This window comes from Puntigrus tetrazona, chromosome 4 (assembly GCF_018831695.1).
Source record: "Puntigrus tetrazona isolate hp1 chromosome 4, ASM1883169v1, whole genome shotgun sequence".
Lineage (NCBI taxonomy): Eukaryota > Metazoa > Chordata > Actinopteri > Cypriniformes > Cyprinidae > Puntigrus > Puntigrus tetrazona.
The window spans coordinates 5009386-5023858 of record NC_056702.1 but is presented as its reverse complement, the minus strand read 5'-3'; the positions used below and the strand labels follow the sequence as shown (position 1 = coordinate 5023858).

The 14473-nt window shown below is 38.2% G+C and overlaps 1 protein-coding gene across 3 annotated transcripts; it reads left to right on the top strand.

Moving 5' to 3' along the window:
* Positions 1 to 267: 267 nt before the first annotated feature.
* On the top strand, positions 268 to 13988 carry ppfibp1a (PPFIA binding protein 1a). Of its 3 annotated transcripts, none has more exons than XM_043237788.1 (25): positions 269 to 451; positions 4178 to 4259; positions 5007 to 5212; positions 5802 to 5891; positions 6059 to 6172; positions 6308 to 6418; positions 7046 to 7138; positions 7562 to 7679; positions 8244 to 8305; positions 8753 to 8837; positions 9214 to 9296; positions 9618 to 9691; positions 10092 to 10143; positions 10538 to 10670; positions 10784 to 10913; positions 10998 to 11129; positions 11216 to 11366; positions 11451 to 11562; positions 12040 to 12128; positions 12321 to 12440; positions 12518 to 12643; positions 12720 to 12908; positions 12994 to 13152; positions 13276 to 13341; positions 13426 to 13988. In XM_043237788.1, the coding sequence occupies exons 2-25, from the start codon at positions 4196 to 4198 to the stop codon at positions 13501 to 13503; spliced, it is 2637 nt and encodes an 878-aa protein (XP_043093723.1). In that variant the 5' UTR covers positions 269 to 451; positions 4178 to 4195; the 3' UTR covers positions 13504 to 13988. The 3 variants fall into 3 exon arrangements, with proteins under 3 accessions (XP_043093724.1, XP_043093723.1, XP_043093722.1); XM_043237787.1 differs by having other exon boundaries at positions 10998 to 11138; XM_043237789.1 differs by lacking the exon at positions 7046 to 7138 and having other exon boundaries at positions 268 to 451; positions 10998 to 11138.
* The last annotated feature ends 485 nt before the right edge of the window (positions 13989 to 14473 follow it).

The window sequence follows — 14473 nt, the reverse complement described above, 5'->3', positions numbered from 1 at the left end:
TAGTCTAGCCTTAGCCAGAGCAGAAGAAAATAACAAATAGGCTACCGTGTGATATATCGCCGCCTGCTTACGTTTAACAACAGTAATTTTATTTGATTTAATTTCCGTGGAGGTGTTATTTTATTCAATTGTTATCAATCTTTAACAGAACACCGGACGCGCTTGTAAAAAAAAACACTTTAGGTTTCTACTGAGTTTTCTGTGGAGGTAATTAATGATGTTGGGTGATTTTGTGGTTGTGATTGGTTTAGGAGGCGCATGCGCACTCGGGCGCACAACTCTCAACTTGAAGTCCGAAAGTTCTGCCGCTGCTCAGAGGAGACGCGTTCAACTGCATTAGAAAACATTAATATGAGGGACGCTCGGGAATATCTGATGATTTCGGACACGCACGTCTGCTGAAGCCAGTTTATCATTTCAAATAACGTTAGGACTCACGTTACATTAGAAGGTAAACCATTTCCGATATTTAAGAAAAAAGATTAAACCGTAATAATGCGCTTCATCTGTATCGCACCTGAAAGTCATTTACGCTTTTTAAGATTTTTTTTTCTTATGTATACTCAGTATTTGTCTTTTTCTCTTAGCTTACACTTTTAAGATTTTAAATGAATGCAATATTTCATAAATTCATTTGTTCAAATCTCTTTTTACGTTTATAGCTATATATATCTATGCTGCTTTAGGGCCTATTCTAGATTATTTTTGACTTGTGTGTAATTTTGTAGGACAGTATACCATTTGTTTTCTTGTGGATTTGTGGAAGCTGAATTTTTTTTGTGGTTTGACTTTTTTGTGGTTGTGTGAATGAATCTTAAAACTGAAGTTGCCCGTGAAGTTGATCATTTGTGCTCAACGAAATAAAAGGTTTTAACCTGATGCTGTGAAGACTTTAAACCTGGAGCGTGTCAGTATATCCTGTGTTTGCTGTAACTTCCAGTTTGGAACTGAGGCCTTTCACAGTGGGAAAAGGTCAGCTATGACATCAGGGATTTTTTTTTTATTCTTCGAATATAAGACCCCAAATTGTTCCCATGCATGCTTGAAGTGTGTCAGATGTTTCCCTGTATTCATTGAGCAAACCACAGACAAGCTACAAATTTCAGAATCAAAGCATTATCAATGCAGCCATTTGTTTTTGAAATTTTTTTTAATGATGTTTATGTAACTTTTGTTGTGAGTGATTGGGGGTTGAGTCTGAGAAGCATTGTGAGGATAATTGATATTTTCTGTTATCGTTGTACGTTTTTAATCGTACAGCATATTTAATGTCTGCACGTTTATAATGTTTAAAGTTTTGTACATTTGTGTGGAATGCGTTTTGGCCCTAGTATTGGTTATTTTAATAACATAAGTAATAATGCTAAATGAACCCAAACTTAACACATTTTTGGATTGCGTCGATTTAAGTGCTTTACTGATGGGTCTGTGGGCGTAAGTCAGACATAAATGGTTGGGAAACGCCGATGTACAGGGAGTGATGTGTCTCTGGTCTTTATCGGCTGAGAGCTCACTCCTTCTTTAGGAGGAATGCTTCTCAAAAGCACTTTATCAAACCAAGTTATATGCTTTTCCTTTCATTCAGAAATTCTAAGCAAAGCTATTTTTTTCTGTGCCGAAATCTCAACTTGCACGCTCCAAAATCAAGCTGAAAGATTAGTAGCGGATGTGACTTCGCCTGCTGGGAGCTCATTTAATGCTGAAGGCCACATATGTGTCACATCTGTGTGTTTGTATAGAGTGTAGCTCAGTAGTGCGATCCGTCTGAGGGATTGGGTTTATTTGGGACGAGGCTCAGCCTGGATAACGGCAGAGGGTTGTTTTTCTTTTGGTCTACCCCCACTCCGTTCCCTATCTCCACATCTGGCCAACGTCAGAGTATGTAAATAAATCAAAATACCTTTGTACTGGTAGGCCTGTCTGGGCACCAAGCCAGCTAGTCACGACTGTCCCTCCTACAGAGCTCTGGTTAACAACCCTTTAAGGCAATGTGCGGTCTGCCGATTTATTGTATATTTACTAGTAAAACACTTGAATCAATTTGCATGAGGGGCTTGACAGTGCTTTGACCCGAGGGCGGGCTGTTCGGTATCTATGTTTGGAGGAAGTGCTGATTGTGAAGGTATGTGAGAGGGAGCACACATCTGGAGGAGTTTTTCAGGAATCTGGGAGAAGGGGGAGGTTCTCGATAGATCTGGTCATGGGGCGATTGGTGCATGGTACACAGAGGGGCTGTGTACCATGCAACAAAATGTACAGCCAATTAAGTATACCCAACTGCTTTTTCCACTTTTTCCGTATGGAAACGTAATTCCTCAGTCCATTTGCAACTGATTAAAATCTGTTGCTTTTACTACTGGAAAGTATTGTTCAAAAGTGTGCTTGGAGCCAAAGATCACTCCACACTATCACGAGGCGCTCGCTCTTATCCATATGATTTTCCGTCCAGTCTTTGTGAAATGGAAAAGCTAAATATCTGTGAAAAGAACAGATCAGAGCCGGTTCTCATCAGAGTGGATGGAAACACAATATCGTGTTTCCTACTTAAGCTTATTTTTTTTGTTGTTGGATCAGAATGTGAATACAGTAAAGGTATAGAGCATATGAACATAATCATTGTTTTATTTAAAAAAGCCAAATTGCTCCCATGCAGGCTGGAAGTGTGTATACACACATAATTACATATGGTGTAGAATATGAGAGTCATATAATTGATTTCTGATTTCATAATGTTAAACTGTTTTTTTGGGGTTTTTTTTTTTTACGTCCCTGATTAACTCTTCTGAAGTAAGCAAATACTCACTTTCATAGTTTCTACTTGCACTATTTGGAGAAATTGCCAGATATCCAGGGCTTCCCCATAGGAAGTGATGCAGGCAGCTGACTAAATACAGCTCATTTTCCCTCCAAGGATTTGTGGGGAATGTTTTCTCTTTGCCAGAAGTAACTGAAAGAGCGGTGGATTTCAAGCTGGGCGGACCTCCACTTTGGCCAGTGATTCTACAGGTGGTAATGGATCTGAATGTTGGTAACTTATTTTAGCACTTTCATCATTGACGTTTTGGGAAGGATTTGGTTGATGTTCTGTGGTCATACAAAACCTTGGTCTGCTTCTCTTGTTATATAAAAACTGAAGTGGCGTGGGCTGGTCTTGCCCTTTCTGCAGTCCTCGTTGATCAGATAAAGCCATAATTGAATAGGTTCATGTTAGAATGAGAACGCTTCTGTGCTCTTTCTCTCTGGGCTGGTGGTAAATGATCAAACAAAGACCCCTGTGTTTGTTGTTGAGAGTTTCAGCTCTCCTGCAGTCCGTAATAAAATTACGTTTTTTGGAGTGTCTTACCCCACTGTTTTGGCTTGTAATTGTGACCAGCAGAGTAGTCTTGTAGTGATGGGTCAGTATGGTTTACTAGTTGTTCAACAAACAATAATTTTCTATATTGATTTTAAGTTTTATATTTATAGATAGTTTACCAAGTAAATGCAATATAATACTACATTCAACAAAAAATATTGTTTCATCTTCCTCCTACATCAGTGCTCTTTTAGTGTTTTTTTTTTTTAAATTCATTTCTTTAGATTCTACAAAATATTATTTTTATTTTATTGACTTTATTTCAGCTTAGTTGCTGAATTTTAATTAAATTTCAGCTTTATTTGGCTTATTGGAAATGATTTTAAGTTTATATTTAGTTAGCAGTAACAACACTGTCTTGCATACCTTAAGGGTATTATTTTTTTTGTAAACAAATGAGCAGCTGCTCATGCATGTTTTGACGTGTTTATAAGTGAGGCATGGTTGTCTATTAGATTTAATTTGCCTTGCTAATATAAATTAATGCTGAAATGATAATTAAAGGGTTCATTCAGGGATCCAACCTGGGAAGCTTCTGTCAAGCTGTAGGCCAGTGGCGGTAACGGGCTGGACGTGAATCCTGTGGGACTTTGTTTTGAAGGTCTGGAATTCCAAGCATTCCAACGCACTGTGGAAAAAAAGTCCTGGGAGAATCGTGCCATTATCCCACACATGAGTCCTCCCATTCTGCGTAGTGGGACAGAAACGCCTCATATTAATGCTAGAGAAGGAGAGAAACCATCAGATAGATGGAAAGCATTTTTTTTTTTTTTTTTTTTTAGAGCAATGTCCTTGCTTACCTATTAAATGTTACATTTGCAGGTTTCAAGAAAGCTGATCATGATGTGTGATGCGAGTGAAATGTTAGCAGCTGCTCTGGAGCAGATGGATGGCATCATTGCAGGTACAACTAGATAAATGAAAAACACTATCTCAAAATGATTCCTTTTTTTTATTTGCAGTCATCAATAGTGTATTCATTTATTAAGAATAAAAAGACACTATTTGAAATTCTTTTTAGTGGCATTGCACATACGCAAACTTGCAAGGAGAATAAATCTGCACTGTGAGTGTTTCTGCAGATTTGTGAGAACAGAGTATGCGCAGTGAGAAACATTACAAAGCTTTTCCACTATTTCAGCACTGATGAAATCTAATGCTTATTCAGTATGTGACCACAGTATTGTCAATCTCTGGGAACATCAGGGACACATCAGAGAAAAAAAATGAATGCCTTTGCATGGAGCAGGAGTGAGTCTCTTGAAGGTTATGCTTTTCCGTTCACTCTGTTATTATAGAAGTGAACGTCCAACTGTTTACATCATCTGACACAAAGCCACCCGAGCAGTGCGGTCACAGTCGTCCAACCTGTGTTTTGTTTTGGAAAGCACTGAGAATAGCTGCAGCGAATCATGCAGATCTAGAGTGAATTCACCCAAGAATTCAATTTAAAATGAAATCATTTTAGTCATTTACTCACTCTCATTTTCTGTTCATTTTTAGGGAATACAACCACACAGTCATGTTAAAATATGTACCAAAATAAAAGTAGTCCATTGAGTTAATGCAGTATATTAGTCTATTCAGTTGTACGTGGCTGGAACCTAGTAATTTTGACTCATCCCAAAATTCATTCCTGCGCTTGCTTCAGGTTCGAAGGCTATGAACTACACCAATGGCCTCTTTGATTGTCAGTCACCAACTTCACCATTCCTGGGCAGCCTTCGGGTGCTGCACCTCTTGGAGGACCTGAGAGCTGCTTTGGACTTGATGGATCCTGAGGAAAAGGAGAGTTTGCGCAGTCAGGTGTCCGAAACTGCAGCTGAGGGTCTGGTGGAGTGGCTACAAAGCCGCCTGGTGGGTTTTTATCAGACAGTTTTTAAGTGGGAAGCTTTAATAAAGTTTCTTTTAAAATAGTATTTGCACTTGAAAGTTTTATTAGCTGTTTGATGCAAAAATTACTCTGAAGGACAGTTCTACTGACTTTTCATATAATGCATTCTGTAAATCTGACGTAAGATTTTCTCCCTTTTCATTTTCCATACGTGACTCCAGTCATGATTCATCTAGATTAAGCACATTTCAGCTCCCCAGCCCCTTTTTCCATATTCAACCTGAAGCATGCTTGCTTTTGTAAAATTTCCACTCTTGGGCAGTAAAACATTCACATGCATCTCATATAGCAGAGTATCGTCTGTATGAACCCCACATGACTCACCGATGGCAGCATGTGATTTTCTTTTTCAGGTCCCACTGGCGTTTGACTGAATATGGTCATTTCATTTAATTTCGCTGCATTTTATTGCCTGTTTAGAGCATTCAAATATGCAATATATGTGTCTCGCCACACAACCAGTAAATCTGGTGTGTATTTAGAAATCTGTTTCAATGTATGTTCAATGTAGAATAAGACTACAAATAACACTGAGGATTTGTTTGTTTCCAGACCAATGGCCATGGATCTGCAGCAGGGGATTTAGTCTACCAAGAGCGACTCTCTCGCTTGGAAAGTGACAAAGAATGTCTAGTGCTCCAGGTGAGTTGTCAAAACCAAGTCTTTGTGGGGTGTGTGGGATTTTCTTGACAGATTTGAAGTTGTGTGCCTCTGCTTTCCTATTAGCTGTCAGTTTGAATGCAGCAATTGCAGTTTCTAAATGTCACACATCACGCGCAACTCGATTAGTATCTACAATGATCCCCCAGGTAAGTGTTCTGACAGACCAGGTGGAAGTTCAAGGAGAAAAAATAAGAGACCTAGACTCGAGCCTTGAGGAACATCGCATGAAACTGAATGCCACAGAAGAGTTACTACAGCAGGTGTGTGATTATCTTTGATAAGCTTAAGTCCAATAACAGAAGTGTACTGCATTTAAGACACATTGTTGTAAGAGTGGTCTGTATCAAAGGAATAGATTCCCAAAAAATCATTATCATTATGCAAATTGTGTGTAGGAGCTGCTTAGCAGAAGTGCATTAGAGAAGGAGAAACTGGAATTGCTGACTGAGGTATCAAGTCTGAAACTAAAGCTAGCTGCTGCAGAGGGGGATTGCAGAGAAAGTGAGGTAAGGAGTACATGTTTGCACCATCACCACTGTGAAATTTCATAGGGCACAGAGTCCCACAAGCCTAATAAATATCAGTCTCCAGTCATTAATCAGAACCTTAAAAGTGCTCTGAATGCAGAACAAATTGAACTGTACTGACAACCTGAACATTTAATGAAATTAAACCTGGTTATTATGGTTTGACCACCCTGTGGTTTCCATAGTGACATTCATTGCTGCTTAAGCCCCCAGCTTTATCCAGCAGAGGGTAAGAGCAAAACACAGAGTGCCAGAGCCATTTCCTGTTATAAAGCTTTTTTTGCGCCGTTTGCGTCCAGACTACACTGGACCCATTCAGCTTTCTCTCACTTGCATGAGCCCAAAGGGGAGTTTCAGTTTCAAAAACCCACCAGAAATCCACGGTGGACCGAAAGAATGGGCTAGGTTTCCTCTGTGTTAGATGAAAATACAGATTTCATACCAAGTATACCTTTAAGTTATAGTTCCAGTGTTTTTTCCACTTTGTTAGTGTCCTTAAGGGAATTTCTTGGCCTACGCATAAGACAAAATGAAGCTTTCACTATTACAAGTCACAAAATTCTTCTAGACTTCTTGACTTATAGATATCATGGTCTTTCTGCTTAGGGTCTTTATCAGGATGTGAAAAGCATGCGTCTTCAGTTGACTTCTATGGAGGATGAGAGACAAGCGTATGAGAGAAGTCTTAACTCTACCAAAGTACGAATGTCTCATGGTCAGGTGATAATTACACAACATAAGATTAACAGCAGTGAAGTGTAACGGCAAGCACTTGTCTATGAATCACTTAACCACACAGAGAGATCCTTGTGTAGTTCACCCTAACCTTCAAGACTAGCCACTGAAAAGCGCCAAGCTAATGAACTTTGTCCACATGCTCAAAGCAGGGCAAATTCACATAGCTCGGTAGATTCATAAAAAAATCATGTCTCTTGCTCTTGATTCTGCCACTCAGTTTTGTTGTTTGCATACTTAGAAATGCCATTTCCTGTTATATTCTTTATAATGCTATATTGGTAGATAAGTACATTTGAACTAAGTAAATTTGGTGTTGGCACATGGTGAGCTTATTTTTAGCTCTGGAATATCCTGTGAGCATTAATTGTGGTTTTTACTGGTCAGGAGGAGTTGATATCACTACAAAAGCTGTTGGAGGAGAGAGAACAGGCACTTGGAAGACTTCAGGACCAGGCCATGTTAGAAGCCCCAAACACGGAACAGGCACAAAACAGAGAGAAAGGTACAACATGAAACATTATAATACCTATGTTTATGTATTTTTGTATTCACCATTGATTACGCTAACTGGCATAAATATGGTGGATGAATGAAATGCGTGGTTAATCATAGACTTTTGGGCTCTATTGTGTACACTGTATAAAGGGAGTCTCATACAGACACATTAACTATTAAATCCATTCTTAAATGCATGACACAGGAACAAAATCATTTTGTTTATAAAGGAGAAACTAGCACACTGTAAGCTTAAGAAAACGGTGTTGGAATGTATGAGGTATATGAAGGTTTGTGTTACACGTCTAGACATGCTTTTTGATTGATGGTGACCTGTTTTTGGCTGCAGACTCCCCTGCTCTTTTAACTCTGATTTTCTAGATATGCTTGAATTGTCTCACAATATTTATTCTTGACTGCAAATCATCTTTACTTCCAAAATAACGAGTATGCAGTTTCTCGGGTGTTTATTTTAGTGATTCCAGATACATAAAAAAGGCCTCAGTCTTGTTCTGAAATGACTGTTGTATGCCATAAGATATTATTTCTGGAGTTGTTTTTGTGTGTTCAGACATGGAGGTGCAAAGAATGAAGAGCGCTGTTGAGATTTTGAAGGCAGCTAATGAAGAGAAGGTAAGCAATATGATGTCCCGCTATTTTGCTGTGGTGATCACATTAACCACCTGCCAGCATACACATTATTTCACAGACTTTGGTTTCTAATTAAACCATTTCCATAATCTTTCTAATTAATCAGTATTTGCCTAGATCTACTCATGTAGAGGTTATATAAATGGTACCAGTCAAAAGTATTTTTGACTTATTCAGTATGCATAGGAATTGTATTTCAAATAAAAGCTGATCTTTTGGCGTAGATGTGTAGTGTGTGTTTATATCTAAAAATGTATTTTATATATCTTTTTTTTTTATAGATTGTCATTTAATGAATTTGCATTTAATGATACATTTTTCATAGTTTTGATCTTAATCTTTTTTTAAACATATTTATAATTTACTTTGTTTATTAATTTGTATTTAATGATTCATTTTTCATAGTTTTGTGTTGAATCTTTGTTTTAGGATTTGAAGATAAACGAGCTGCAGCAGTCTCTGATCCGTTTCAAGCGAGTGCAGGATATGGTGCTGTCCGTGCAGGCAGCAAAAGGTGAGATGTCATTGGTACATTTAATGTCTTCTTCTGTTTATTTCCTTCTGAGGAAAAAAGAATGCTTATATTGCAGTGGCACATTAGAAACTAATAAAATCATTGGCACAAAATGGTATCCTGTTGACTTGATGTCTGTTTCTATAAGTTCTGCTATAATGTAAAACCACTAGCAGTTTTCTACATTTACAAGTAACTTGATTCCAGTAATATTTTTTTCTAATCAGTACCACATATATGTTTTTCCTATTATCTTTGACATTTAGGCAATAGATTATTTTGATCTCAAGAAAATTTCCCAGGAAGCTTTTGTCTGCATCTCAGTCTAATAGCTTGGCTGATTTATCCTGTCTTATGACTTGTGCTGTTTTCCCAGACAAACCCAGGGATGAAGACACAAGAGAAGGGCTGTGTGACACCGAGATGGTCTCCACAGGAGGCACAGAGGAAACTGATGAAGTATGAAGGGTCTTACACAGACACACAGTTTGCGTACACAGGATGTTCCTCAGACTTCCTTTTAGACCCCCTCCTTGCAGTACTTTCATTGTGATGGTCTGACAGAGAATAACAATTTAACCATAACCTTTTTTTTTTTTTTTGATGGGGAATGTCTCTGTTGTTTTTGTATGGGAGCAGCATCCTGTGACTTCAGGTCATCTCAGACCGGTCACTGCCTGCTCCTCTCATCCATTGAAATCTGACTCCTCAGGGAAAATACTTTTCTCAGTGCTGTTCTCTTGCATACTCCCGTCAGTAGTGTTGTTGTTTTTCACACAGCCTCAGCTCATTCCATGTTCAGAGCTGCTCCCAGAAGTGACCGCACACAAACCTGCAGCAGAGACCGCTGAAAGGTCTGTTTACTTTCTGTAGACATGCTCCCAGAAGTGACCGCACACAAACCTGCAGCAGAGACCGCTGAAAGGTCTGTTTACTTTCTGTAGACATTTGTTATTTAAACTGTTCATACTAAGATATATTGACTTTAAAGCATTTTTCATGGTTGGGGAACAAAGTTGATATTGTTTTGTTTTTTTTAAATATATATGTATATATGTGTGTGTGTTTGTGTGTGTGATTTGTTCAAAATTGGAACTACTTTTGTCAAGACATATAAGGTAGACAAAGGATTTTAAAATGAACAAAAAAAGGATAAAATTCATATCATCTTTATCAGGGATCTGTGCGTTATTTTTATTACAATTTATTATTACATTATTAAATTTGTTTTGATTTCTTCCCAATGTTTTTTAGTGCCTCTGAAGTACAGCAGCCTGAAAGGATTCGTTTGACAAGCAATAATGAGGTACCAGCTTAATCTGTATGAGAAATTGTGAATTTAATGTTAATCGGATGCTGTAAACACACCGCCTAAACACCCCAAGAAAAAAAAAAAAAAAGATTGTAGGTTTCTGTCACCCTCTGTTGGTTAAAAACTCTGCTTGCACACAATAATGTCACTGTACTCATGAAAGCACAATGGCTCCCCCTACTGCCAGCACACTTTACTAGTTCATTGTAAAATCAGATCGACATGAGCCTTTAAAAAGCTCTATTTACAGTAAAACTACTTTATAGTAGTTATATACTACTTTTTCTGAACGATGCTAATAACTAATCTCTGTTTGAAGCCAATCATTCAGCAAAATTAAAACGGAAATATCGTCACCAAGAACTGCAACTTGCTTGTAATATTTTAGGATGTCACCAGTAAAAATGGGGGCTCTCCATCCGTCTCCCCGAGTTTTGGCTCTAAAAAAGCACGTTCTTCTTTCGGACGTGGCTTTTTCAAGATCAGAGGCAACAAGATGACAAGCACCGCTCCCAATCTGAGTGAGTGAGGCCAAATGCTTTGTTAAAACATTTTGTAATTTAAAAACTGCAAATATTTGATCTTAATGAATCTTGGTAGATTTATCCTATTGATTATATATTGGCTTTGACAGTTGAAGGAGAGCGTAAGGGGACTGAGCACTTGGATTTGGCTGGAGTGCAAACTCAGAAGCCTAAGACATCAGAAACCCATTCGCCTGAAGGGAAGAAGAAATCAAAGGGGATCATGAAGTTATTTGGAAGGTCTTTTAAATGTGTTTAATATATTAACAATAAACTCCAGTGTCAATTAAAAGAAAGATAATACTATTTATAATTCTGCATTAGAATGAAGAGAAGTCAGTCCACCTCCGATAACCTGGACGACTCTCCAGATTCAGCATTTAGAAGAGGTGGCGTGCGAGCCACAGCGGGACCCAGACTTGGCTGGTCACGTGATGTGCCACGAAGCAATAACAAGTACATAGGGTTTGTTTATTAAGAGTTCTTTCGCTGTTTTTTTTCAGTGCATTTCGACATGTAATATTGTAAATGTCTCTTGTCAGTGAGCAGGACAGCCCGTTTTCACGCTGGAGTAAAGCGCAGGTGTGTGAGTGGCTGCAGAACCAGGGACTGGACTTGTATGTAAATCAGGCTCAGCAGTGGATCAGCTCTGGACAGACCTTATTGAAGGCATCTCAGCATGATTTGGAAAAGGTCTTCTTAAAAGCTTCATATTTTTAAAATAAGCATGCACGTTTTATTTCTTAAGTTGTGATGTATGGTATTTCTGTGCTTCAGGAAATGGGCATCAGGCATCCTCTACATAGAAAGAAACTGCATCTGGCTCTTCAGTCGCTGGGCTCTGAGGAGGAAGATGCCATGGGGAAACTGGACTACAACTGGGTTACTCGTAAGTGAAAGTCAGTTTCTTTCTTTTTACACTAAAAAGTTTAAAGGGATAGAAACCTGCAAATCCTTTGCGCATGTTCAGAACACACATTTAGATATTTCAGATAATATCTAAGAGCTTTCTGATATTACATTTTATGGTACTCTACTAAACGTGTGGTGAATACTGACACAGAAGAGAAGAAATTAAAAATTTTGTATTTTTTGTATACACAAAAAATGTCTTTTAATAGTATTCTGACCCTGCATAGACAGCAGAGCAACTGACAATTTCATCAAAAATATCTTTTGTGTTATATATTATGTATAATATGTGTTCAGAGGATGAACAAAGGTTTTACAGGTTTGGAAGGAGAATGAGGGTGAGTAATTGACAATTTTCATTTTTGTGTGAACTATCCCTTTAAACCAGATGTCTGAATATAGTTGATGTCTAGCAAAAAGTGTGAGTACCAATATTATTGTAATTAACTCAAAGGATGGCTGGATGACATCGGCTTACCTCAGTATAAATCTCAGTTTGATGAGGGCAGAGTGGATGGACGCGTGCTTCACTATATGACTGTGGTGAGTGTCAAATAAATATTTAAATATTAATTCTATTAGAGCTAATACATTTGTATGAAATGTATGGGAAGGCAAATATTATTATTCATGTTTTCAGAACTATAATAAATCCATAATAAATGTTTGTTGGTAAGTAATTTTTCTGCTCAATATTTTAATGGAAAACAACTTTTTCTGGACATCACTGGTTAGGATGACCTGTTGGGACTGAAAGTGGGCAGTGTGCTTCACCATCTCAGTATTAAGAGGGCCATTCAGGTGCTACGTATCAACTGCTATGACCCCAGCTGCCTCCGTCGCCGACCAACAGAGGTAGTTACTACCACACTTAGCTCAGTTCATATTCAATACAACTTTGATTTTTGCTATATTTTTTCCCCCTTGATTAGAATAATCCCACTCCAGCAGAAATCTGTCAATGGACCAATCACAGAGTGATGGAGTGGCTCCGTTCAGTGGATCTGGCGGAGTATGCACCCAACCTGAGAGGAAGTGGAGTCCATGGAGGCCTAATGGTACATGCGGTAGAGCAGAAGACAAATTTCTATTCAAGTTGCTTTTACTTATTTTATTATTACCTGCATTTCTCAGGTTTTAGAGCCTCGCTTCAATGTTGAGACGATGGCCCTGCTTCTTAACATCCCACCAAATAAAACTCTGTTGAGACGTCACCTTGCAACCAACTTCCATCTTCTGATTGGCTCAGAGGCACAAAAACTGAAGCAGGAATATCTCGAAAACCCAGATTACGCTGTTCTGACGGCTACAGCCAAAGTTAAGGCAAGTAACTGTGTAAGTTTGGGTCTGTAAATGTAACTGTGGAATAGAAGAGTTTATTAACTTAACCATCCTCTCCTCCTTTTAGCCAAGACGACTGTCGTTCGGAAGTTTCGGGACATTGCGGCGGAAGCGACAGGAGGAGACGGAAGAGTATGTTTGCCCCATGGATGTGCAGATGCCTCAGAGCAGCAGTTTCCATAAAGGCCTTTGCGCATATGAGGACAGCTTGGATCAGCTGGAGCAGGTATGTTCTACCGACTAGAATGCAATGCAGCTAAACACGCGAGTCACATTTTATTTGCCGTGTTTTAATAAGTTTTCTGGTCATAGTTGGATATTATTGTTTGTTTTAAATGCTGTTGCGCAGATGGAAGACTCTGAAGGCACAGTGCGACAGATTGGTGCATTCTCAGAAGGAATCAACAACCTGACTGTAAGACAACACATAATATTCCAGCTGTACGGTATCTGGTGTGGTCTCTCTTGTTCTTACCTCAGTTCCTCTTGTGTTCTCCAGAGCATGCTAAAAGATGATGAGTTCTTCATGGAAGCGTCGTCCCCTTCACCTGAAACCAGCACTATAGATGACGATTAAGACAGTTTGAACATTGACAATAAGTCTGTAGCTGTGAAATTAGTTTTAACTATGAATGCAATAAGCTCCACTCACAGTGAAACTCAAAAACATTACACAATAAACGCAATAGTATATTGATTCAATGAAATGCTATTTATTCAATTAGGATCTACAGTATCTACAGTAACTGAAACAGTATTTGTAAGCGTTTGCACCAAGCTAAAAACCAAAGACGACAAATCAAAGCAGCAGTTAGTTTTTTTTTTTGGGGGGGTTCTTTCTTTTATACCCTAGGTTATTCTTACGTGACTGTTTGCTGCATGTTTTCATCACTTTCTAGTTGGATGTTTACGTAATTTTATTGGGAGGGAAAATTATTTTTGCCTGCAAACTCTTGATATTGTTATACTATAACTATATCAGTGAATACCATGTACTATGTACTGTTTTATGCATGTGCAAGTCAAAGAAATGCAATTAAAACTATTTTTTTCTGAGTCTAATTCAGATTTTTAGAGATATATTTATATTAGTTTATTAGTGTTCGTTGAATTGAAAAATTTTTATCTATAGATTTTATTATTGTAATGCTTGGTTGGTTAAAGTGAATTGGAATTCCCGTGAGGAGCATCTGGATGTTTAGCACTTCCCAATCCGCATCCTGTTCTATCTGAATTTCAGATGCATGATGAAGTTATGAATGGAAGAGGGCAATTGTGAGCAAAGGAACAGGCTGGAAAGTGAGAATAACTAATCTACAAAGTACTTAAAATACTTTTAAATACAGGTTAAACCATGGCCCACTGAGGGACTGATTACAAATACACCTAAATAAATTGTGTATAAAAAAACCCAACATATTTTGTAATCTGTAAAATACTTGTTTAATCTCTCAAATCTCACTGGTGAGACACTTTTTTTTTTTTAACCCAGCCGGAGCTCTTTGAGCAGACGATTCAGGAGAGCCAAACCTTATAAATAAGGTACT

What these genes read in the sequence shown, in the direction of transcription:
- ppfibp1a (XM_043237787.1), top strand. Translation starts at nt 4,196, where the DNA reads ATGATGTGTGATGCGAGTGAAATGTTAGCAGCTGCTCTGGAGCAGATG. An exon ending in AAGCACCGCTCCCAATCTGA is followed by an intron (nt 10,671 to 10,783) that starts GTGAGTGAGGCC and finishes TGGCTTTGACAG; the next exon opens with TTGAAGGAGAGCGTAAGGGG. An exon ending in GAGTCCATGGAGGCCTAATG is followed by an intron (nt 12,644 to 12,719) that starts GTACATGCGGTA and finishes TGCATTTCTCAG; the next exon opens with GTTTTAGAGCCTCGCTTCAA.